Raw genomic sequence first — 27,368 nt, 5'->3', positions numbered from 1 at the left:
TAATTTTAAACGCTTTTCTAATTATTCTTGCATCAGCACTACCTCAAATAGAATGGGATATCCATTTTAACCTAAGAGAAAAATTTATTGTGATGCATTTATGCGCTTGTTGTGTTGCATTTCATTTTTTTGTTTCTTTTAAAACTAGCACAGTTTTCCCTTTATTAACTTCACTAGCGAGAATAACTATTGAACCCTTTGAATATGCTGTTTTTCTTCAACTTTGTCTGTAAAAAAAGTTTATGAAATGAGCAATGTTTACAAGTTTCGATAATTTTGTAACAAATAAAAAAATGCAATTAAAAAAAATTCAAACATTTTTATAAATTCAAAAAAGAAACTTACATGTCATAACTTCTGCAGTATTGTTGTGAAATACTGCACAAACACACGGTAAACTTTACCATCTAATCGTGCGAAACTTTTTTATTAATAAAAAAAAATCTATATAAAAAAATCAGGAAACTTTAATAATGTGTACATTGTTCTTGCGTGTTGAAAAAACAGTACGTTGTGCTACAGAAGATTCTTTAAAATTTCGTTTGATATGCTCCATCCATTGAATCGCTCTTAGAAAAGCATTTTCTGCTATTCCAGCGAAAGCCCACATCGAGACTCCCAGCCAGCAACCCATCAGACCTCCAATATAACTGAAGAGGTAACCAGTCTGAAATGTAGTAGAAAGTTATTGCATTTTTGTTTAACGAAACAAACACAAAATGAAATAAAAATAATGGACCCTCTGTTAAATTTACCAATAGTTGTTTAAGAAAACATTTTAGAGAAATATGTCTCAAATATTTGATTTACCACAAATTCAAAATTGAAGTAATAGGGAAATGCAGTTGCCATCAATTATTATCATATATTTTTAAAAAATTTACACTTGCTCAATCAAAGTATATTTACCAGAGATAAATGCTTAGTGGATTAAGCAAATGGCAATTTTAATATGGTGAAAAAAAAAAAGACAACACTTTATATTTTTCAATTAATCAGTCTCGATCTGTTTTAGATGTTTGTTTTTTTCCTCAAAATTTACTTTAACATTTTATGATTATAAAGCGGTTTTTTCAAACGGCTGTAATATAATTTGTTTTTTTAATGAGGGAAAAAATCCCCCAGAATTTTCTATCTACAGGCATAGGCTTAAAAAGCAGCGATCTTTGACACAAGAGCTGCATAAAATAATATCGCTTTCATGTGACGTTATCTGGATCCTAATACCCTTCTAGTTACATTAACGTCCCGTTTTAAAGCAACACTAGAGTTAATTGTGGACGGACCTCGTGATTTTGAATCGCAGTCAGATGACGAGGACATCACATGAGCTGTCACTCTCTTTCCAAACTTCCACACCACACCAGTGGGAAGGCATTTAGCCTCGACGTATTTAGCGTGCACCAGACCCGCTAACACGACGGTTATTCGGTGAATTCGGAAGCTGAAACCTTACCAGAAAAACTAGACCACCGTGGCCTTAATACTCATCAAAGTAAGCTCTTTGTGTCTCCACACACTTAGTTCATCAATTTTTCAGTTGCCGAAAGCAGCCGTGGAAGATTACTTTTGGAATGATGTTCATCTCATTCGCTCTACATTTGCTCTTCGAAATCCTTTCAATGTCGAGTTAACGTGTCGAGTTAAAATAGAAGAATCTATACTGGTAGTTTATATATGTTTATATACTGCAATGCAAGAATTTATTTGAGAAAAAGTAAATTAAAGGATATAAATTGTTCGCATTGTTACATTAATTCTGTATACTTCACTGTGCTATACTTAAAAAAACACTAAGCATACCCCAACAGCAATTTACGAATCTTGTACGCACTGTACAGATAATAAGAACCGTGGCAACAATCGAGGTCCGTTATACACTGACGAAACAATGAACAACGAGCAGGATGCAGCTCTTTTCTTGTCACAACTTACAAGGGGTGTTCAAATGAAAAGGTACGAAACGTCGTAACAACGTAATCGTTAACATATTTGCCAATGCCGCTTTGGGCGAACGTAACAAGACATCTAGGGATGCTGTTGGAGGCTCCGACTTAGATCGGAGCATGCGCGGGCGCCCGCACGCGCAGGAGAGAGCAGAGACTCTTATAAAGAGCGCCGTCTAATTGACGTGGCAGAGCATTACGCAGTGATGACAGGATGGTGTTCACAGTGCGAAATTCAATGATTGAGGAGCAGCGTGGTGTTCTGACAGTGGAAGGTATTACACCGACTGCTATTCATTGCCGGATGGTCACCGTTTACGGGAAAGATTTGGTGTCAGACAAGGCAGCGAGAAAATGGAATGCCCGTTTCCGTGATCCGAGACCAGACCAGGCAAGACAGTCATCACGGCCGATCTCATCGACAAGGTGTACGACCTAGTGAGAAGTGATCGGCGTGTCACATTGCGAATGTTGCTGGTGAAGGTGGATGTTAGCATTGGTTCACAACAGGTTGCGTTTTCTGAAGATGTGCGCGTAGTGGGTTCCGAAGTAGCTGACCGACCAGCTCAAGGAACGGCCTATTGGGCTAGTACTTCAACATCTGTTTCGGTATCATGAAGACCCCGCTTTCCTGGAGCGGATCATCACAGGTGATGAGAGCGGGTGCCATCACTAAGAGCCAGAGACAAAGCAGCACAGCATGCAGTAGAAGAGTGGACTGTGAGACACTCTGAAGATTACGCAGGTCCATCACGAACAAAACACCGGGGTTACTCACAGAGGGTGTGGTTCTGCTCCATGATAACCCGTCCACACATTTCCAGGGTCATATACACGGAACTGGTCAAGTTCAAGTGGGAGCAGCTCGACCATTCACCCTACAGCCCAGACCTGTCGCCCTGAGATTTTCATCTGTTTGGTCCCCTGAAAAATATCTGAAAGGGAAGCGCTTCAACTTGAACGGTGAACTCAAGGAACTATATGAATAACTGTTCCATTTTTTTGGGATCATCTAAGAAAAAAAAATCAATTACTTCTTTATTATTCATGTTGAACGCATCTAAAGCGCAATCTTTCGTTAATTCCCTTCTAACCTATTCTATTACATGTAGCATATGATATTACAAATGATAATAAATTTCGCCAAAGTAAAGATGAATTAACGGAAGTCAGAAACTGAATGAGGATTGAAAATTCATTGTATCTATTAAATGGCTTTATTAATGATGTATCAAAGTTTCAATTCACTCACATCAGCATACAAAATGCCTAAGAATCTAAAATATAAATATCTAATATTCTTTTTTTTTATAAGACGATGGAAAATTAACTTACAGTATATTCAGGATCATGGCGCTGTACTACAACTTGACGATCTCCCAACGAAATGTCTACTTGAATTTTGTCTCTGTGAAGAAAATGGTTTAACGAATATAAAAAATGAATACTTTACTTTCGATTATTTTTACACAGTTTTATTCAATTTGATTTGCTTCGTGTTTTAAATCATATTGCAAACACTAATCGATTTTTCTCTCATTTCATGGTGTAGTAGGTTTGTGAAACTTTTTATACTTGTTTGTTTCCCATTGTATTGGAATCCTTTATTTTTCGAAAATTTTATCAAGGTATAAATTAATTTTCACATAGTTTTTATTCCATACATATGGCGGTACTTAGTTGAAAATTAAAAAAAAAAATTATTTTAAAAATAATATAATGTATAATAATCAATACTAAAAAAACTGGAAATAGCAATTGTGATTATAATTAAATTTCTCCTATAAACAGCATCGTGCAACGCAAACGGATGAACCGATTGCAACGAAATTTGGTGTAAAGTCTATACACAAAATGCGCTCACGGAATTTTTGGGGGAAAAAAATTAATTCCAAAATGTCCACCAGAGGGCGCCTTTTTCCAGAAAATATTAATTTCAACACACTAAACGACCAAAACGGAAAACAGAAATAATATTAACATTTACTGACTAGTTTCTGATCACCTTGTCATTGAACCATATTAAGTAATGGTAAGGAAAAAATAACAGTATGCAGTTCGAGAAAAAAAACAAAAACAGTTCTGTTTGCAGAAACAAGGACAGATTAGGACGAAATTGGCAAGAGGAGCAGTTGTTAATCGTGTCCAGAATGATGTAGGGAAAGTTGCTCCATGTGATCCCCCTCATTCACCCACAAAATTTCAAGTCGCTGGACAATATGTTCAACAGCTTATCGTCACTGATCAGTTATGATGCTTCGAATATGAAGCTTTATGGAGTTCTTTAAGTCATTCAGCGTCCAAAACCGTCGCAACAAGATACTGTCACATTACAGCAGGAAATGTCGACATAAAACATGACAACGTCTGCAAACGTTTCTTACCCTAACCTGTTTTGCATAAAGCTTCTTCTTCGCAAGCAAGCAAATCTCGACATTTTTCCTTGAACTGACAGATTCTCCCGATTTTAATTTTATTCTTGTTCTGTATTGTTTATATTGTTTCTGCATTCCGTTTTGGTCGTTTATTGTGTTAAATTTAATGTTTTTCCGGAAAAGGCGCCCTCTGGTGGACTTTTTGAAACTGATTTTTTTTTCTTTTTTTCCGAAATTTCATGAGCGCATCTCGTGTTTAGTCTATACACCAAATTTCGTTCACCTATTTGCGCTGTAAGATGTTGATTATAGGGGAAGTTTAATTATAACCACACTGTATATTTTATTAAAACGCACTTTAATTAGCGTCTGAAAAAATAGAAAATTTTGAAATTGTTTAATCTAAACTGAGAACTTGAAAAATTTTGAAAGAAAAATATAGAAAACCTGACCTGCCTTAATTATTACAATTAAAATGAAAAAAATGAATATCATAAAAAATGAAAATTACTAAACCTTCATAAAAAACTAAGATTTATTGCAAAATAATTCAGAATTAAATGTGTTTAGCATATTTTCAGCGGAAACTAATATACGGTTATAGCATATATACAGCAGTGTATACGATTTCCATCTGATGTTTATATATTTCTTAATGAAATATTTTTTAAGAAATAAGAAAAAAAAATAACAACTATATAGGATCAATTGATGGGTTCTGTCTGGTCAATAAGAGGGCCCTTACCATGCAAATATTTCACAATGGAAAATTCAGTGTTCGTAAATCTTTTATAATGCCTATTTTGTGCTGTCTAAAATGAATACATGACATGTTGCAAATTATATAAAACTGATGTGTTTTGATATACTTCAAAAATTTATGGAGCTTACGAAAATTTTCTTTATTATTCTGTCAATTATTAAATATTAGTTTAAGTTATGAATACATTCCTCATTCGTGTTAGCACAAACGATTTAGACAATTTATTCTGAATTAAAGATGACATGTATATATTTTTAAATTATATGTGCAATTTTTATTGCTAGCCCTATATTACTGAAAATTCATCTATTTTGATGTTAAAATCTTCGCCTTAAATATTTGGGAAAGCGAGATCGTCTAAGTTGTACAGAATAATGAAAGTCAAGAGTTCTGTGCATATCTTAGATAAAAAGCGTTGTTAGAGCATAGTTATAAAACAATGTACATTTAAATATTACATGATGTATTTATTACATTAATCATGTGATTTGTATGGCATATGAATCGACAGGAGAGCATTTTAAATTAATTCTTCTTTGAGATGCAGAATATTATTCAAGATACAGTACAAAATACATACGTAAATGAGCATTCCAACTTTGCAGGGATATTAAAAGAAACGAGAACAAAGTATAGTGAGATTGAAATTAAAGCTGTAAAAAAAATCACTTGCCCTGATATTTAATCTAAATTCGCGTGAAGCATTGCAGATTTGCTTGACACAAAGAAAAAAGAAGTTCAAAAGTGGGCCGTTATATGGAGCCATAAGACGAGAAAATGTTATTTTTAAGATGCAAATTAAAAGGCATGAAATACGCTCCGTGCATTATACTGGTGATAAAAAGGTGGGAAACATGCAATTCCTGTTATTCTGCGTCTGAGAAGATCATTGAAGGATCGGGCTCTTCTTGTGAAGCGTTTTCATAAGAGCGAGGATCATGAGTGTATTCCGATACCGATACGTCGTCGGTCTAATGAGTGTATTCTTTCTGAAGAAGACGATTGACAAATCTGAAGAGACGGTTTCATCTGATATGAAATGAGGCAGACAGAGGAAAGTTGCTTTCCTCCGTCAGTAGTAAACATCGACATCAGTAGAGGACGTGGCTACAGCACTGCAGGATGCGTCGAGTAGTGCTTTGGGAACATCCAGTGAAGAGTGAGTTTCTGGAACTGATATTTTTTTCAGCAGGGATTCAAAACTTTACAAACGTCTGTAGCATTTCGTAAATATTTGCGAAATGTCCTGCAATGTTTTCTGAAATGAGAAGCTTTTGCCCTGCAACTTCTTGCCTCGAATGGAAATGGACAATGCATGGACATGGAACATTTTGTGGACAGACGAAGCCCATTTCAACTCAAAGATTTTATTGATATTTAAAATTGCAGAAAGGGGGCAGCCATTTCTGCTAAAGAGATTGTTCCTTCGTTCCTGTAATCTGTATAATTAATATAACAAGTTTTAAATCTCTTTAGCGCAACTAGATCATTCCACCACCTCGGTGGAGCGGAAGTGTTTCTTTTGTAGAATTTTTATGCAAGATAGCCCTCCTGCAGCCCCACTGACGCAACTGGGGAAATAACCTTTTGGAAATGATAGAATTATCAGCCACCATTTCCAACAGCATGGGCATATGGATCAAATGAGCTGAAACGCTGCAACTTCTGACTGTGAGATTACTTAAAAGATATTGTGCACAGGGTTCTGAGTGTGAACTTGGGTGAATAGAGAACATTCAGAATATCACAACTAAAAATCTGTTGCGGAAAAAGCTGTTTTATACTTTCAGTTCGTATGAGGAAACAGTGGACAATAGATTGAACGTTTTTTAAGCAAATCATCACCGACTTCTTATTCTTAATAGTTTAATCAGTTTTTGCTTCTTCCACGGTTTTTGGCTTAAGGACAATTAAAAACCGATTTCATGTTTGCTCTTTCTATGGTTTTCGGTCTAGAGATAATTAAAAATCAATTTTTTTTTCCTATTCAATACGGCACCCGCTTATGGCGGTGGATGGGTTTTGTACCACATGTCACATCTTTAAATGAACATCTCAAGACGAGTTTCTGTCAACTTTTGAACTATTTTGTTTTCTTTATCAAAACAAATTCGCATTGCTCCATGTATACTGAATATGTCAGATGAAATATCAGTATTCTGAACTATTGATAATTTATTACAGTCTTTTGAAAATGCAACTTTAATTATATTCACTCTTTACAACATGGTCGCTTATAGAAAATCAAAAATAATCGTTAAACGCTTAGATTCAAAACAGTTATAAGTGTTCAATATGAGCATGTTCGTTGACGAGCAATGTATACGCATATATACATCCTGTTTAAACTAAGTTCAAAAAGTAAGGAATAAATTATAATACCACCTCAATATCCTTCGCGGTTCTTGATATGCTTCCTCTAAACACTTTGTGATATGTAGAATTTAATCTTTTGACTGTTATTCGATTAACAAATAATTGTACTTAGTTTAATTTTCTTTTATTAACCCCACGTAGCTGGGATTCTCATTTATGCGCATCATCTGTTTTGAACGTAGTGATTTCAATCATTTAGATTTTTTATAAAAAATAAATATATACTTTACATTTAAGTTTTGAATAACTTACTTTTGAGAATAGTAATCAATATTTTCTTTCTGCAAATAAATAAATAATGGATTTTTAATGATATAAATAAAGTGTATATAAAATAAAATAAAAGTATTGCTAAACATAAAAATAGAAATTCTAGGAATTTAAAACAAGTAAATGCAGGACATAAAGAGCAAGAAAATAATTCTATCTTGCGTATAAACTACATAAAATTGGATTTTTCATAGTTTGCCATTTTTTTTCTATTCGCTTCCAATCCTTCTTCAAAAGAAGTGCCTCTTCAAAGAAGTGACTCAACCTTTTAAAGCAATTCTATTTCTTAAAAAACTCACATCTACTGCATTTTACTCCAAACGATTGTACGGTTTAAAGTCATTTTTTTTCTTCTTTCCACTGTCTTTTTTTTTTACTATTGTTTACATATTTTTGAGAAAATATTGCTTCATGTTTCTTTGGCTTTATGGAGTGTGAATTTTGCAAAAGATTTTAAACTTGTACTATAGGGAAAGAAAACAGTTAATCATCAGGATATATATATATATATATATATAAATAATATAGATAGACAGATAGATAGATAGTGTCCACTCTTATGACATGACTCAACAGCTATTTTTTAAATTATTATAACTAGATTGAAATATGGATCAGAATGATATTGAATTTCAATAAGCTGGATAATACTAATACTACCCAATATCAGTTTATTTATAATTTCTATTATAATTATATTATCTGTTATAATTTCCTTATGGCATGCATGGTTCATAATAAGAGCTAACACCCGAAATTCGATAGATTATGTAATGTCAGTTTGATCGGAATGTAGTCCAAAACTTTATTTCTACCCATATGTCTAGACGATCCGTGAACTTCTCGAACAAAGACGTTTGTTTTTTCAAATAATTATTTAAATAAAAAATAATGAATCATGTCTTTAAACGGGTTAAAAATCTGAAATATTTCTCCTAGTCTCAAACAGATTTATAACATCTAGAAGATTTTTAACCCATATAGATTGTCCTGAAACTTTGTACCTGTCAATTATAAAAATTCAAAATCACAAATTTTCAGAACAATATGTGTGGGGATAGGAAAAATTATTTTAAGCTCGTTTCAAAAACACGTTATATTATTTTTTTAAAAATTTCTATGAAAAATTTCTATTTCTATTCTATTTAAAAATTTCTAAAAATTCTAAATGGGAGGGCTTCCTCTGTTGGATTAAAAATATGCAACCGATTGTAAAATTTATGCTAACTTTGCAAATAAACAAATAAGAAAGCGAATTAATATTGCTTTGTTATCTAGTTTTAAACTATGTTCAAAGTGTCAAAGCTATAACTCATAGGGAATTTCAAAATCAGTTAAAATATGTGCACTGGAAAGTCACGTGGAGCAGAAAGCGAGTTAATGGAAACGAGTCAAAATTAAATAATTTTTGACAATAAATATTTTAAAATTTTCTTTAAAGAAACCTTTCTTTCAAACCTCTAACGTTCGAAAAATCACATCAATCATATAAAAATTAATAATGAGTTCATCTATTTCAATTTTTATATGATAAAAGTATTTATTTGCTAAAAATATATTTATAGTCTAATTAAGTGTGCTATGAGTAAAGTGGGTAAGATAAAAAATTGTTTTTACCTTAGAATTTCCTAGAAAAGTTTCGTGTACTGTAAAGATGTACTTCAGATTTCTAAAGGATAGATTAAAAAAAAGAAGTTTGTTTTAGTAAATTTATTGAAAACGATATCTGAAAACACTTTTTTTCACTCATAGAGTTTTTCTGTTTCAACTTTTTAATTTTTTTTTATTCTGAATTTCTAATCAATTATAACAGTAACATGGAATCTTGAAAGATAATTCTCAACCAAGTGGCTTAAATAATAAAAAGCAATTTTTCAAAGTTATCTGTTAAATGATAATGAAGTTCTGAAATTAAAATATTGTTGCGAAAGACTTGCTAAATGCATCTTTCCTTCTCCTCCAAACAGAAGAGCAGTAGTAAATGACGTAATTGCTGACTTTTTTTTTCTGTATATGTCTTCTTTTCATTCTAGCTTATGTGATCGTACAATGCTGTATTGCTTTTGTACTCTTGGGTATTAAATGTGCTTTTATGTGTCACATGCCTCCTTTTCTGGTATATAATTAATCAGCAATCACACGACATCGGGTAGATGTCAACCCACTGATATTTTGAATCAAATTTCTGTTAGGTTTCGTTTCATATTTTTGGCTCCCAAGGTGGGACTGTGGTCGCTGATAGATAATTCGAGTTCAAAATAGATGTGACACCACTAAAAGCACAAAGAAAGGCACTACAGACATCGTTTAAACAAATCGGCGAAACAAATCGATGATGAGTTTGAGAAAGAAAATCATGATACTAAACAACTTTTGGTTTTGATGGCAGTTAAATGATAAATTTCAACGTCTGGAAGAGTGCCAATATGAAATCGATGTTCAGATATTCAAAGATGAAAATGCTGAACGAGTGTTTGAGGCTGATTTTTTGAGTGCAGAAAATTATCGAGACCGATATACCGCACTGTGCACAAAAATTGATGAACTGTCGCTATAAGAGACGACAGAATAGTATCGCCACAACGCAAATTTAAACTTCCAAAATTCGATGAAAGAAGTTTAGTGAAGATTCCAAGGAATATCTTACATTCTGGTCTCAGTTTCGTAAGATTGATGAGGACAGTTCTATGCTGCCTGAGGATAAGTTCCAATATCTTCTGCAAGCAATAGTTCAAAAATCGAAAGCTGCCCGAGTGGACTAGAGTTTTCCAGCTACAGAGGATAAATTACCCGAAAGCAATTGCCCAGCTCAAAGACAGATTCGGACGAGAGGATCTATTGGTTCAAATTTACGTGCTGGACTTATTATCCATGGTTATGAAAAATGCTATATTTGGCCGTGCGACGACAGATCTTCATGTCCTTTATGACGAATTCGAATACAAAATTAGAGCCCTGGAGAGTTTAGGTCGAACTCAGGAGAAATATGGTGATTTTCTGAGCCCACTAGTGAAGTCCTGCCTGCCCGAAGAAATTCTCATTGCATGGGAAAGACGCAGGAATTTGAACGAGAATTCTGATGGAACACGATCAATGGAACAATTACTTAATTTCCTAAACAAAAAAGTGAGGGGAGAACAACTCATCGAACTTGCCCGATCTGGTTTTGCTTCTGGTTCGCGCAGAAAACGGGATACGTGTCCAAAATCTCTTCCGGATTATGGAACTGCTTCCATGTTGGTAAACGCGTTTGATAAAAACGATCTGGCAAGCGAAATTTACTTTGCATTTTTTTTCCGCTAAAAAACACCCCTCCAAGCTAGCTTCAAAACAATCTCCCTGTTTTGAAGCTAGAACTATGTCTTTAGAAGAAAAAAAAGAACATTTTGTTAAGCAAAAAAGCTTGTTTTGCCTGTTTCATTTTTTAAAATTTTGTAAAGTTAAGAATCAATGTGTATATTGCAAAAAACCCAATCCTTATTTAATGTGTGAATTAAGTTTCATCAGTCGATGATTCATTTTCTTTTTCTAATAGTTTTTATGTGGAAAGTAAGATTCGTGGCAGTGTGCCAAAATTAACTGATCACAACCTCATAAACCAACTAAAGCAAAAAGGGATTATTTTAACTGACTTGAGAAATAGCGATTGCGAAATCAGCTTATTACTAGGTGCAGTTGTTATCCGAAGATTGTTTATGAATGAATCCGTCCAAATAGACTCCGGTTTGTCTATAATTAATACGCGGTTAGGATATGTTATAACAGGGAGCAAGAAATGATGTAAAGGGTTCTAATGTAAACTACGATATGACCTTAAGTGCTCTTTCTTTGTATGTTAAAGCTAATTATGGGATCTTGAAACTATTGGAATTAATGACCCAATTGAGAAAATAAATAAAAGTAAAGAGCCGTTGAAAGCCTTAGAGTACTATTTTCAAAACAATACGAAAATTTTATCGTATGGCAGATATGAAGTTAGTTTACCTTTTAGAGAAAACGCGAGTGAATTGCTTTCGAATAAAGAGCTAACCTTAAAGAGGCATAAACGAATGTGTGAACGCATTAAACAAATGGGTCTTTTCGATGATTACCAAGCAGTATTTAATGAGTGGGAAGATTTAAAAATAATAAAAAAGGCTGGGAGTAAAACAAAAATTTATTTTTTGCCGCATCGACCAGTGATTAAAAATGATAGTAATACTACAAAAATTAGACCAGTTTTTGACGCGTCCGCTCGAGAAAGTGGAAAAAGTTTGAATCAGTTATTGTATACAGGTCCAAATTTAATTGAACAAATACCAGATATTATAGATAGGTTAAGAAGTTACCCTATTGGAATTTCGGCAGACACTGAAAAGGCTTTCCTTCCATTAGGGATTGCTCCCGAGTATCGAGATTTTTTCAGATTATTTTATCCTAAAGAAGATGAAGAAATTATTCACCGACATTGTCGTGTAGTGTTTGGGGTATCATCAAGTCTTTTTCTATTAGGATAAAAGAATCTCAGAATATTCTGAATAGGTGCTTCTCCGAGGTGCTTCCTATAGAATATTCTGAAATTGTTGATAAATTGAAACTCATTTTGTGTAGACAATTGTGTTACAGGGGTTAGTAATGTAAAACAACAGGAAGAATTTATTGAAAGGGCTAAAGAAGTTTTATTACGTGGTTGCTTTAATTTGAGAAACTGGGAAAGCAACTTTAAGAATAATTATGTTTCTAAAAGTAGTGGAGTTACTAAACTTTTAAGAATTTTGTGGGATCTGGATAAGGATACTTTAAAATGTAATTTAAGTCTAGACAATTTTATGGAAGAGCAGCAAGCATTTACGAAAAGGCGTCTTTTGAGTATTATTCAGAAATTTTTTGATCCGATTGGGTTACTAAGTTCTGTAACTTTACCTCCTACAATTTTATTGCAACAAACTTGGAGACTGAATTTAAATTGGAATGCTATTTTGCCAGATGATATTATCAACTCTTATAAAAAGTAGCTAAAAGGAATTAATGTTTTAAATGATATAAATTCCTCGTTATTTTGAAATTAATGATACTACTCAGATGCATGTATTTGCCGATGCTTGCAAAGAAGCATATGCTACATGTATATTTTTAAGAACAGAAACTTCGGAAGCTATTAAGATTTTTCTTGTGAGAGCTAAATCGTGGGTAGCTCCCCTTAAAACAGAAACTATCCCTAGATTTGAATTAATGGCATACTGTATTGGTGCCAAATTAGCACATTCTGTTCAACTTGCCCTTAATATTACTAACATAGAAACAATATTTTGGAGTGATTCTATAGTAGTTTTGTTTTGGTTGTGGGATAAAGGGGAATGGTCAATGTTCGTTGCAAATAGAATTAAAGAAATAAAAATCCTTTTTCCTAGAAGTCATTGGCGTCATGTATCAGGAAATATGAATCCCGTTGATTTTATTTCTCGAGGGTGTTCCCCCAGTCATTTGATTGAATCAAGTTGGTGGAAAGGTCCTTCTTGGTTACTAGGGCCCTCTCATACTTGGCCTGTAAATGAATTAATTAATTGTGAGACCCAAAATTTTGTTAGAAAGAAGAAAGGTTAGATTATGCAATTTAAATTTGTCAGAAAAAGAGATACCTTGGTATGCTAGGAAATTTTCAAAATTTCCTTCTATTATTCGATTAGTAGCACGGGTCTTAAGATTTATTCATAATGCAAAAAATAGTTATGAAAAAAGAAACTTGGATAAAAATTTATTCTTAGATGAGATAAAGAAGGTTGAGATCCGACTTATTCAATCTGTACAAATTCTAAATTTTCCTGATTTAAAATCGATATCAAATTTATGTATTTTTAAAGATGAGGAAGGTATAATTCGAGTAAAAACACGACTTACGGAACGCATAGATACTCCTAACTTTTTAGCACCTATTCTCTTGCCCGGCGATTCACAAAACGGCTTATTGAACATTTTCATATTGAAAATTACCATGCTGGAACTCAATTGCTTCTAAGTTTAATTAGAGAGAAATATTGGATATTAGGTGGAAGACGAACAGTTCGTGAAGTATGGAGTAATTGTGTCAAGTGTCGTCGATTTAAAAGTAAATCATTTGTTGTTGTTGAACCATCTTCCTTACTTGATGACCGTGTTAAAGATGCAGCAGTATTTGAAGTGGTTGTTGTGGATTTAGCTGGTCCTCTGTATTTAAAGAGAGGTGATAAACCTTGGATTGTAATCTATACATATGCCCTTTTTCGAGCTGTGCATTTTGAACTAGTTTCTTCTGTCCCTACTGATTCATTTTTGTTATCATTTCGACGCTTTGTAGCCAGAAGAGGTAGACATCGAGTAATATGTTCCGATAATGGAACAAATTTCCGAGGTGCTTACAACGAGTTAGCGGTTGTGGATTGGAATAAAGTTTCACAATATGCTGAAGTACGACGTATAACCTGGAAGTTTATTCTCCCTACTGCAGCTTGCAGGGGTTGGGAAAGAATTGTTAGAAAGTTAAAAGAGCTACTGAAAAGAACTCTTGGTAAAGCTACATATATGCACATTTGAAGAATTGACAACAATCTTATGTGAATGCGAAAAAGTAGTTAATTATCGTCCATTGACTTATCAATCGGAGGATTTGCAGGATCTTACACCAATCACTTCAGCTATGTTTTTATGTGATAACTCAACATCTGAAACAACAGATTTGGATGGTAATCATCTTCGTAAAATATTGAGATTTAGAGCAAAAACGATCCAAGTACTGAGAGAACACTTTAGAAAAGAATATCTTGGTCAGTTGGTTCAGCGCCATCGACAACATCCACAGTCTTCTAACATACATATAGGAGATATTGTATTAATTGGTGATGATGTGAAAAAGCGTCTTCAATAGCCTTTAGCCAGGGTCATAGAGTTGATACCTGGAAAAGATGGAAATGTGAGGACAGTAAGAGTAAAAACTCATCATTCCACATTAGTTCGTCCCATACAACGAATATTCCCTCTTGAGGTGATCGGTAATGATTTTCAAAAACAGCTAGGTCCATCTGCTGACTCATCTGTGGAGACTTTTGTCAACGATGTGAACTTGCCTCGAGATTTCGCCGTGAAATAAAGAGACCTAATAGACTTAATTTTAGTGACTCTTAGACTTAGTTTTTGAGCAGCTATCCAGCTCCTCAAAAAAGCGGGAGGATGTTGCGAAAGACTTGCTAAATGCATCTTTTCTCCTCCTCCAATCAGAAGAGCTGTAGTAAATGACGTAATTGCTGACTGTTATTTTTTCTATGTCTGTTCTTTTCATTCTTGCTTATGTGATCGTACAATGTTGAATTACTTTTGTGCTCGCGGTTATTAAATGCGCTTTTATGTGTCACATGCCTCCTTTTTTTTGTATATAATTAATCAGTAATCACACGACATCGGGTAGATGTCAACCCATTGGTATTTTGAAGCAAATTTCTGTTAAGTTTCGTTTTAAATACGATGTTGTCATCAAAAATACACGTATGAGGAAAATTTCATTTTACTTGAGCAGCATTATGGAATGAGTAAAAATTCAATAACAAAATTCCAGCCAGTCTCGAGAAATATGAAACAAATTATACAAAAATGTATAAAAAAAATGTTGACATAAAAAGTTTTATATAGAAATTACGCTATTCAAGTTGATATCTCAGTTCTTGATATAAAGCAGTAATATATACTATATATCAACGATATATCAAATTTAATGAGTATTAATGGAAGTATTCGGTCTTTGACTTTCGCGTATGCATTCTCCTTGTGACGTTCTTTATATTAAACATATAGCATACTGAAGAGAATTAAGTTTATATTTGGACCTCTGATCCTGGGCTATTGCTCCCAATGTGGCACAAATTATGCTGCAGATAGTATTTATTAAAAATAAGTGAATCAACACTGAAGTAAGCAATTTTTCTTTTTATACATAGCCTACATGCGAGTTTTATTTTCATGTTTTTCGGAAACATTCAGATGGCGTGATTCTCTAAACTTAGTCACTTCTGATGAATCCATTATGCAGATTGACAGTAAGGATATAAGGTAAAAGAATACGGAAGAAAAAGCTTTATTAAAGATCTTTCGCCCCTTTAGAATTCCTGGCTTTCAAACCGATTATAGATATGACGTTAAAATGCAGTTTTAAAATAAGTGCTTTCGAATTTATATTCGTGGTAATAACGCAATATTTTTCTCTCTCATACCGATCGTATGTTCTCTCAGTTTTTAATATTTCGCTTTTGTAGGCAGAGGAGAAAAGATATCATGAAGTGAAATATCTTATGATTGATGATACATTTTTGATATATATTCGGACCTCAGGTTCCATTTGAGTTCCATAATAGGTTTTGATTTCTAGAACCAGACCTCAAGCTCCAAAAACTAAAGTATTCATTCCAAAACTGTATTCTTAACTCAGAATAGAGAAATCAAACTCACTTCAAAACAAACTATTGAATACGTTCCGTTCAGCGCACTTTCACTAGATGCCTTTCATTTAACATTTGAACCGCCATATTCCATTTTAAAATATTTTATCTATATAGCACAAAACTTTGCATTATTAAGTCACCAATTTGTTGATTATCTAAACAGACAATATTTAAAAATTCATGTAAATCTACATTCCAAAACAACAAAAGGTTGGCATGTATCAAAACCTGGTTCCTTTTCAAATTTCAACAAAACCTGGTTCCCTTTTCTTTACTTCATATACGAGAAAATAAGAAGGAATTGCACTTCTACACTGATTAATTTGGTCATTAATTTGATCTCTATGAAAGCCATGAGGTTGGCTGTACTGGATGTTTCAACGCCAAAATTCTAGAAGGAATTACTTCTAAACGTCTTAGAATCATACAGCGATATTGGGCAGGAAATGCTTCCCAGATACGGTCGATGATGTTGAGGGTTCATGAAGAGCTCCTAAATTCACACATTGTTGCAGAGGTAATAAGATGATTTATTATACTAAAGTACAACGAGCGAACATGCGATTGTTGCATGAGACAGCGGAATGAAATGGGCGACCGAATTCTGTCATTGTACGTGCAACTCGCTTTGCACATTTACACCAGCATTTATTATATAGGGGTCTTCCCAGAGAACAGATATGAATCAGAACTGATAACAGTGAGGAAACGATGGGATTGATATATATATATATATATATATATATATAATCATTACAATTGGAAAAAATTATTAATTACAAGGTATAATAATTAAAAAAATATTTTTTATGTCCAATTTTGCGTTTTTTACTGCTATATCCTTATAGATTACAAATGTTACAGCTGCAAAATGTTTATTTCTACTTCATTGCCACATTAAACTGTTTTTTTTATATAAATTTTGGCATATTCACATGTGAGTCAATTTTTGCTCCTTCTCTTGCAATTGAAAAACAGACATTTTGAACCAATTCGGTCACCAGTCTCACAGCTCTTTCCACTGCTTGCATGCGACAAGGAAGCCGGGGAAAGTCGATAACCAAGTCCCTTATACTATTTGAGCCGGTTTTTTTTTTTTTTTTTTTTTTTTTTTGAAAATGGGGCAGGTCTATTTTTAGCTATTTTAAGACATTAAAAGGTTTGTGTTTCAATAAATTTAAAAATAGTGGTAAGTATTAACAGATATATTTTTTGTATTTTGTAGTACTAGATAATGTAGGTTTATAGTCCAATATTGTTTACAGTGCTGACTAAAAAAATGAGTTCATTATAACTAAATAATCTTGCCTCCATTTCAAAATTTAAAAAAAATATTGCAATCATTCCTTTAATTGGGAATAATATTTCTGCTGAATCAGCCTTTTTTTAAGAATAAAAACACAATACTATTCAAATTTTTATAAATATTTATTCATTTGATAAAAAGGGAAACAAAACCAAGAATATTCTAGTAGAAAATATAACATAACAACAAACCATTCAGTTTTATTAACAATTTCAATGAAATTATATATTTCAGTTTATATGTAGGTATAATCAATTTGAATTTTATTCAAGATTTAACATTTTAAAAAATTCATAATGAATGGGAGGTATATATGGTAATAAATCCATCATATCCTTGCATTTTTCAGATGTAATAAATCTTTTTTTCTTACATAAAAGATAATTTTATATTTCTAAAATTACTTGGAATTATTTTCCTTCCTCGTTGTGTTGACAAATCGATAATTTTAAATTCAAAATCTCGTTCTATCGAAGTTTTATTGAACATTTTGTATGGTACATCCCTTGTAAATCTGATCCAGCATATAGTTAATCAATTCACGGTTTCTAAATAGGTATTTTTTTTTTTCTTTTTAAAACCACTTTTTCCAGAGGTTGGATCGAAAATAAATTTCCATGTTTAATTTCATGTACTAAAAATTTATTATGTTTTCTACAATTTCGTATTACTTTATAGTAATCCTGGGGAATATGCAAGGAACTGGTTTCTGGATTGAATAGTTATTGGATAGTTCCACTCCAAAATCACGATTATTCGGTAGAAATGAATGTCCTGACAATAAAAATTTGTGATCAATGATATTTATTTCGTTGTCACTGGACTGAATAATCGGTTATGGAAGTAAACATTATTATCGACACACAAAATTAAGATATACTTTTTATTATTTATAAAATACTGTACAACCACCGATTTTCAATATCAAAAATAGATAAATAGAAACACCCTAGATTTCAGACATGATGTCAAACGGTCACATTTCCTTCACCATAGAGCAACCGGAGCTAAATTTTGCCGTAATATATTTGACCGAATATATTACGGCAATCTAAGATGGACTTGCACCACTTTCAAAATAAATAGATTTTCAATACTGTTAAGAGCTAAAACTTCCATCTCCAAAATACTAGATTCTAAATATTTTTTACTATCAATTTTTTATTCATAAAAAGATCATAACAAGTTTTATCTATAACTGCCATTATCTTCATTTTTTTCAAAAATGGATTTGCTCTACTTTCAAAATAAACGGCTCATTTGGTTCAGCTTAAGATGCCTTCTGTATAAAGTTTTAACTTCATATTAAACTTGGTAGTTTTATCTCTTCTTGTCTATTTGATGGATCTGGTTGGCTTGTCTCTCTTTGTAAAAAACACCGTTGTTCTTCAGCGTTGTCATTGCCGCCAGTAATCTTTTCTGATGCACTAGTATTTTTTACCCGTTCTTGATTAAACTTAACTATTCTCTCTAATTCTTTACTTTTCCTTGCTTCTTTCTTCCTCAAAGCGCATGTGGTAGCAATATCAATACTTCCTATAACCATTTTCCTATTAGAGCATTGATCGTTTAGAATCTTTTATTCCATAACTAGCACTTTTTTTCTTTTATACAAGTCAGCAATATGAAATAAACATCTAGCTTCTTCTCTAAATTCTGTGAGGTTGGAATTAAACTTATCTGAACATTTTCTGCTTTTAGACTTCAATAAATTCCTGTATTTAGCATGATAAGCTTTTAACATTTGCGAAATTCTTTTGCTAGAAGCAACGGGAATAGAAGCTCTTGACCATATTTGTTCTATTAAGGGCACTAAAATGTTACATATTTCGTTTACAAAAGGATCCTTGTCTGAAACAATTTTGAGGTTATATTTAATATAACAGTAGCACTAGATTCGTCAATAGTGTGTTCAACTTTAAGCAATTCTCTAAATTTCCCAAAAATAGAACATTCCGATATTTGTCTTGTCTTTATTAATTGAGACTGATCCATTTTTACTCACAGCAAAGCACACAAGCACAAACTAACAAATCAGTTACACAGCAAGACGGAGGGGAGACGCCCTCTCAACTGAACTCTTGGCAAAGCTACCGATTTGAAGCCAGCTCTATCCTTGTCACCGGGAGGAGACAAATCTCCACCTTACCTCAACAACAACTGCTCCGGCGGGCACACAGTGCCATGCCAGTGCAATAGTTAAATTGTCTTTATACTTTTATTCATATGACAATGCCTAATGAAAGATTTTTATTTTATAATCGAATCACGCAAAAAACCTTAAAAAGTTGCAAAAAGTGTGTTTCTTTGAAACTTTAAGGACCTTGTGGCACCTCAAGATCTACACTAATATTTTTTATAATTTTTGTTGTTTGTTTCTTATGGCACTTGCCACTGACAAGCCCGCTGTTACGAAGACAGCGATTTAAGCCTGAGGGGGAACGTCTCTTATTTTTTATAGCAGCGCCAACTAGGGCCAAGAGTACGACTTTGCCACTCACGCATCATTCATTCGCTTGCACAACCCCTTTTTACAGGAGGGCACATTCACACATCTCACAGATAGAACAACAGAAGAACAACCATGCCCAAACCGGGACTCGAACCCGGGACGCCCAGATCACGGGGAAGACGCGCTACCCTTATGCCAGGACGCCGGCTTTATAATTTTTATTTACCTTATCTATACCAAAAGGCAACTTTTCCGTGCTATTACAAATCAAAAATCAAAAGTTGCTAACTTCGTAACAAAAACTTTAAAATATAACAAAAATTTCAATTTTATGAAACTTTAACATCCTTGCGGCATCACAAAACCTACTCCGATATTTTTCATATTTATACTATGTTTCATCTACACCATAAGGCAACTTTTCCGCGCTATTACAAATTAATGAAAAATTGATTTTTTCCTTCCACCCACCGTAATGCCCATGTATGGTCGATGTTAATCTCTAATGCGACACAAGTAAAGAGGCACCTTATGGTAAATTCTTTGCTCTTTTGTGTTCAAGTTTTACTGCAACTGCTGGATGACACGTACGTTTCTACCTCGATGCGATCTTTAATACAGCAAGATATAATACCACCACGATGGGTCCTTGCCATTTAATTCTTCATTACTACTTCGAAGTCATATTTGTTTAGCAGTGAATCGGGAGGCCGAAATTGAATGTTTGGGCTTTCATGGGCTGAAAATGTGAGACCTGCATCACAGTTCAAGGAGGTAATTTTAATAGATTCTTTAATCTGTATGTAGTTAGATGTGTTACTTTTAATGCACATTGAATAATGAGCCGCCTATTCCCCTACGAATTATTTTTCTCCTTTCTTGTGTTACTTACATACTGTTCCTCATGTTCATGTGGTTTTTGACTCAGTATTTCACTGCAATTCAGAGTCGTCTAAACACACCTCATCTCTACTAGAATTTTGTAATCCTGGTGCTTACATGCCCTGTATAATTTTAATTTAATTTTTATTATATACTAGCCGCCTTTGGCAACCAGCCGGTTCGTCAATCTTAATGTTCGTTTAAATTTTAATAATTAAATGTTTTACGCAATTCCAACTTTAATAGATTCTTCATCAAAATATATTAAAACTTCAAATTTTGATAGTCATATAATTCACTCATAATATTATAAAGGCCTTCAGTCATAACTTAATATGTATCTCTCTAATTTTCTGTTACCTCTCTTAGAATTTATGCTTTAAATTAAAATGGAAAGAATTAATCTGCAATTAATATAATAATAATTTTTACAGAAATAAAGCATTTTTTTATAATATGATTACTGATAACAAAGTCACTGAGCGTTTAAACTTTATGGGCACTAAAGAATATCTTTCTTAATTTATGCAATATCTCAAGAATTTGTCAACAAAATTTTCTCAGATTCATCATGAACAGATCGATTCATTAACAATGTTTCATTTTAAATGCATCAAACACTGAGAAAATAAAATGAATCGTTTAAAATAATCGGTCGAAAACAGGTTTAAAAAACGACGTACATAAAACTATAAGCATATACAAAAAATATATAACTAACATAAATACAATTTAGTTACAAAAGCATGCAACTAACCTAAAAATAATTTAAATCATCTGTTGATAATGGTTGTCATGACAACATTCAGAACACAATGCGCAGGCGTGAATTTCCTTCGCCAGTTAGGAGAACGCAAATGCGTGAATTTTTCTACACCAGTTGGGGTAACGCTATGCAGATTATACATTTTTAATTTCCTTTATTCTGTGTTATTTTAATTCAAAAGTACTTCAGAATGAATCTGAAACATGGATTAATTAACAACATTTAATTTTAAATGCATAAAACATTAAGAAAATAAACAGAATCGTTTGAAATAATCCGCCGAAAAATGTTAACCCTAGCCTCATTACTGTTGGGAGAAAAAAAAACTGAAGCCTTACTCATTTGGCGGTGGGGGAAATGGAAGATTTTTTTGGCGGAAAAGTTGGCGGTGGGGAAAATGGAAGATTATTTTGGTGGGAAAGTTAGTTTTTAATTAATAATTAAAATTTCAAAAAAAGGACCCTAGGTGCACATTCCCGACCTCTAAGGTATACATGTACCAAATTTGATAGCTGTATGTCAAATGACCTGGCCTGTAGAGCGCCAACACACTCTCTCACACACACATTGAGCTTTATTATAAGTATAGATTATTAGTTATTTTCTCACCTGCAAGATGCTTTGCAATTCCTTTTGCATCTCTCTAGGATTTCTTCGTCTTCTGAAGAAGTCATACAATTCCTACCTAAAATGAACCAAAGTGATCATGACTTCTCAATTTAAGCATTAGATACTTATCAACATACAATACGAAATCAGTGAGATTATTTATGCTTGAATTCAGTGAATCAAATTAGTAATATTTGTTAATATTTCTTTTATAATTTTTACTCTTCTAATTGGTATTTATTTTTCTGTAATTCTGAATGCAGAATTTCAGTCTCCAGATTTGATGCTGAAATTTGAAGCCTGGATTTCATTAAAGTTCCATTGTAGATACTGACCTTGTGTACGCTTAACCAATCGAGGGGAAAAACGTCCTCAAGATTTTGTGGAATGGAAATTTGGAGAGTTGATGTAGGCTCAAGCATCACCATCATCATCCAACATTTATTTGAGATTGAGACCAAAATTAATTTAGAGCCAGTTACTTATTTAACAGGTTGTATTCTTACTACTAGATGAAACAGAATTTTGTTTATTCCTACTTAAGTGCTGTAGTAATAATTGGTGAAATGGATATTTCAATCAATGTTATGACCTTCTCATAATTGTAATTAATCACAAACTTGAAGACTCGAAAGATGAATATGTAATGAAAGGGTATTAATCTGGAATTTTTTATATCATCTGTATACTGTAGAGATTTAGCTCTTAAAAAATAATAATGCTGATAACTGCTTAATTTCCTAATTAGGTTTTTCCGCTGTGGAATGGATTTGATTTAAGAAAAACCTGAGATAATATCATAGAAAAATTTCATGAAGTGGGACCTGTTACTGGCTTTGTACTTTGAGGATTTTCTTCAATTTGGCAATGATATCAATTTCAAAAAGAAATGTATTATAATTGCTTCAGAGATTGTTTACTGATATTGTTGCCGTTGTTAATGCTAGAGGGAAATTTACTAGGAATAAAACGTGCTAGATGGATGCAATTAGGATAAGATTTTTGTCAACAATGCAATCATAACATTCATAACGTGATGCAGTTCCAATTCAAATATTCAGCGCCACAGGAATTGTAATATGCAATGAAGTTTTTACTTTTGGTTCAGTTGCCAAATCAAAAGTTATCCACAATACCCTTTTGAAGGTGGTGGTTTATAAATTAAACAGATTGAAATGGTTGAACGTACAAACTTATTGCAAAAATGCTCTTTTAGATAGTGAAATAAATTCAATAAGATAGGTTGTGCTCACGGCGGTGAAAGGACAATATCAATAAAAGAACTTAGTCTTAATTTTTGTTTTATATTTAAATTCATTAAACAGAATTTTTACATACGATTGTAGTTTCTGCATTACGCGGCGTTTAGCGGACATTGTGGAAAATAGGAAAGTTGGTGACGTTTTATATTCGGACATGCATTTCTTCCAGAACGAAAATATCAGGTTTACAGTCTTCATAAAAATATTTAAATTATTTTTATGTTCTTTTGATGTCTTCAATGTCCCACCTCGGATGTAGTTTGAATTCAAAATATTGTATGTAGAAATTACAGTAGCATGTGTTTGAAGTGCAAACATAGGTAGCCATTTCAAAACTTTTAATTTATTAGCTTTTAATTTAATTATTTAGTACAATCATGAGGTTCTACACATTTTCAATGGCTACTTTTTCGGTATTTGTCATGGTTTTTCAAAAATGTTTTTTTTTTTTTTTTTTTTTTTTTAGATTATCTGTTGGGTGCATTATTATTGGTCTCATATATTAGCGCATTTCCGTATTATAAATTATAGATTTTACATGCTGACTTAACTCGCAGTCTTCAACAACAAACAAAAAAAAAGGGACACCAATAACATTTGGGTTTTTACAAAACTCCGATGACCCGAAAAAGACTTGGAAATTATTAAGGTGACAAATTGGAAAACTTTAAACATGAACAGGATGGCATGGAATGGAATGGCATTCTTTGGAAGACCAAGGCCCATTCTTATTCCGCTGGTAAAGAGCATTTTCATAAAACTAGTGTCAATTAAAATGGTTCAAGAGTAGAAGTTTATTCAGATAGACAAATTGATGAATCAAGTTAATTAACATAGTTAAATAGAATCCCGAAATTTTATCACTACACCAACCAAAATTTTGAATTCAATCGATTTCCAAACGTCTTCCGAAGGAGATAGGCGCCATCAAAGTTTAGGGTCTTAAATTTCAAATGATGATAAAAAACCGAAAAATGGATAGATTCATTTGCGGTTTTTGCTAAAATCATTCTTTAAATTAGTATTTTCTAAAAAAAAATTTTTAAAGACAAAGTTTAAAAAATGCCGATAGAAGGCGCTTTAGGCTTTGGAGTACCGAACAACTACTTTTTACCAGTATTTTTTTTTTATTTTGTTATATGTTTACTAAAGCTTAGACTTTAACTTAGCCCAAACATTTATGGAAAATCGTCGCTGATATGCAAGTGTAGAAGATGCATGTGGATTTACATCTGCCCATTGGTGGGAATTGTGGGTGTTAAATGTACCCTCACGTGTAAATGTACATTCATCTGTAAAAAGCACAGTTGCACCAAAATCGAGATTTAGGGTGTTCTTCTGCAGATACCAGCGAGCAAAATCCATTCGACGAGGAAAATCCTTTTGAGTCAGTTCCTGGACTCGTTGGACATGAAAAGGATGCATACTTTCATCCTTTAGTACTCGCCATGTCGTGGAGGGTGATACTTCAATTTGACTAGCCACTGCTCGCGTGCTTGTATTTGGATGATCAGCCACCATATCCAGAATTTTTTCTTCCACAGCAAACGTTCTGTTAGACTTCGCACAGCCTGCATTTGAACGTGCACCAAAAAAGGATCCTGTCTCACACAACTGCCTGTGCAAGCGCACAAATGTTTTATCGTTGGGAAACTTTTCTCCGTGCAATCGTCGCGCCTCTGCACTATTCCCATTTGCAGTTCCGTAGATGAAGTGCATATCAGCCTTTTCTTGATTAGTGAAGGGCAACATCTTTCGTTACGTTTCTACCGTGATTTACACTTGCACACTCGGGTCAGTAGCTTTTATCTTAATAACAATTTGCATATGCGTTCTTGTTCTTCCCCATATCACAATTTCATGTTCTTCTTCCAGAAACTTGCAGCTATAACGCTTGCATGGATAAAATTTGAAGATGTTCTAACACGTTTGCGTTTGAATTCAAATCATGCATTTTTAAATGAAAGTTGATTGTTTTGGTGTTTTACTATCACCTATTAAAGTTTGCTTCATCATTTATTATTTTGCTCATTAGATACAAGCGTTTAAAATTTAACCCCCCGAACGCGGTTAAATTTGCGCCACTTAACCGCTCCCGATGGTTTCAATTTTGCGCTCAAAATTTAAGTTAAAGTCTAAGCTTTAGTAAACATTTAACAAAATAAAAAAATACTGGTAAAAAGTAGTTTTTCGGTACTCCAAAGTCTAGAGCGCCCTCTATCGGCATTTTTTAAACTTTGTCTTTAAAAAAATTTTTAAGAAAATATTAATTTAAAGAATGATTTTAGCGAAAACCGCAAATGAATCGATCCATTTTTCCGTTTTTTATCATCATTTGAAATTTAGGGCCCTAAACTTTGAAGGCGCCTATCTCTTTCGGAAGACGTTTGGGACACTTGGTTTCCTATTTACTGTTACTCGTCTTGATGTGTACTATCACCCCTTAAAGTTACTCCCATCATTTATGAAACACCCTGTATATTTGCAGTTCATATCCGATACTCTCCTGCTAGTTGTGCGTATTCTGGTTCTGCTTTTTATGGTAAGATGTATCGAATGGAAAGCTCCAGTGTCGTATAATTCAGATGTAAATTAATGGCCATTTCATCCTCTTCTTGAGTTTTATTGTTTGTTTATACAGGGTAGTCGGGAAAGTCCTTTAAAAACATTTAAATTCAAAACGGCGCCTTGTAGAGCCAGGGAAGTAAATTATACCTATAGTAAAGTGACTATACTGAATTTCTTGAGACCGATTTTGCCAGCTCTAATGGTAAAATCAGGAAATTAAGAAATTATAGGAGATCGCCCCAAAAGTCAAATTAGAACAATGTACGTTATACCATAATAAAACAGAAGGAAAAGTTTCATAGAGTTGCCTGTAAAATTGGCAAAGATATTTGCAATTAAATTTTTGAACTGTCCATGACTTGAAAAAGAGTTCGCTCCAAAATTGGAAAATGTGTTTTTCCGAAACTGCCTTTACTATTTTCCGGTACTGCTTTTACTCCCGTACTACTGCCTCCAAATACATATTTCATATATTTTCATAATCTTCGTTTACTTTCTCCCTTATTTAACTCGGAAAAACTATGAAAGTATCGGAGAAAAAATCCAACAAAAAAAATCATATATAATTCAAAAATCATACTGAAGACTAGACGGAAGTTCGTTGTATAAATCTGATATAGACATCCTGTATGACAAAAGTCAATCACTTATTTCTCAAAAGTTCATATTGAGGGTCAACTCAATATACATTCAAGAAACATAGTGTAAACTTCCAGAAAAAATTATGAAATAAAACTTAAAATTAATAAACAGAAATAGAAATGAGAATCAAAATAAATTTATCGAAGTGAAATATATTATAAGATACTTTTTATAAGGAAATGAAATTTTGCCGAAGCAAATAACATGATAATAACAGAAAAATAGATCACAAATTTTTCCTTAAAAAGAACTACAATACTTTACCAAAGCACAATTCTAGAGGGTACTCGAGCATATGAAATGGTAGCGATACATTCTTATTTGGTTCAAACCGGTCATGGAGGCACAATTCTTTGCACATCTGAAAAATCATGAAATAAAAGTTTTATTTGATAAAATGTTTAGTTGTTAGAAGCATCAACAGCATATTTGAAACTAAGAAAATGCGCTTGCGCTTTCACAATAAAGCGAAATTACTTCTTGAGATCTAGGACTTTGATGTTTATTTAGTTTCCACAAAACTTCGTAATCGGTGCAGTTGGTTTTGTAGGGAGAGGGAAGTAGTTTATCTTCTTCCTGAAAGAAAAATGACGTTCCTGTATATGTTTTATGATACTGTAAAAAATTACTATCTCATAAGTTATAACTCCTTTTGTAGATAAATTTCACCTCTACTCAGCTGAGAATTGAATTCAAAATTAGATACA

The 27,368-nt window shown here is 33.1% G+C and overlaps 1 protein-coding gene across 2 annotated transcripts; it reads right to left on the bottom strand.

The window, feature by feature from the left end:
• Window positions 1–363: 363 nt before the first annotated feature.
• LOC129976234 (uncharacterized) lies at window positions 364–27,368 on the bottom strand. 2 transcript variants are annotated; one of them, XM_056089711.1, is made up of 8 exons: window positions 27,331–27,368; window positions 27,139–27,237; window positions 26,926–27,022; window positions 22,190–22,265; window positions 9,348–9,399; window positions 7,713–7,741; window positions 3,282–3,354; window positions 364–667 (listed from the first exon to the last, which is right to left on the bottom strand). In XM_056089711.1, the coding sequence occupies exons 3-8, from the start codon at window positions 27,020–27,022 to the stop codon at window positions 458–460; spliced, it is 537 nt and encodes a 178-aa protein (XP_055945686.1). In that variant the 5' UTR covers window positions 27,139–27,237; window positions 27,331–27,368; the 3' UTR covers window positions 364–457. The 2 variants fall into 2 exon arrangements, with proteins under 2 accessions (XP_055945686.1, XP_055945685.1); XM_056089710.1 differs by lacking the exons at window positions 27,139–27,237; window positions 27,331–27,368 and having other exon boundaries at window positions 26,926–27,085.

Source organism: Argiope bruennichi, chromosome 7, assembly GCF_947563725.1.
Source record: "Argiope bruennichi chromosome 7, qqArgBrue1.1, whole genome shotgun sequence".
Taxonomy (NCBI): domain Eukaryota; kingdom Metazoa; phylum Arthropoda; class Arachnida; order Araneae; family Araneidae; genus Argiope; species Argiope bruennichi.
The sequence above is the reverse complement of the archived record's forward strand: the minus strand, read 5'-3'. Positions and strand labels throughout refer to the sequence as shown.

What these genes read in the sequence shown, in the direction of transcription:
- LOC129976234 (XM_056089710.1), bottom strand. Translation starts at nt 27,034, where the DNA reads ATGATTTTTCAGATGTGCAAAGAATTGTGCCTCCATGACCGGTTTGAA. An exon ending in CCCTCTAGAATTGTGCTTTG is followed by an intron (nt 22,266 to 26,925) that starts GTAAAGTATTGT and finishes GGTTCATTTTAG; the next exon opens with GTAGGAATTGTATGACTTCT. An exon ending in CTTTTCTAGGAAATTCTAAG is followed by an intron (nt 7,742 to 9,347) that starts GTAAAAACAATT and finishes ATTTATTTGCAG; the next exon opens with AAAGAAAATATTGATTACTA.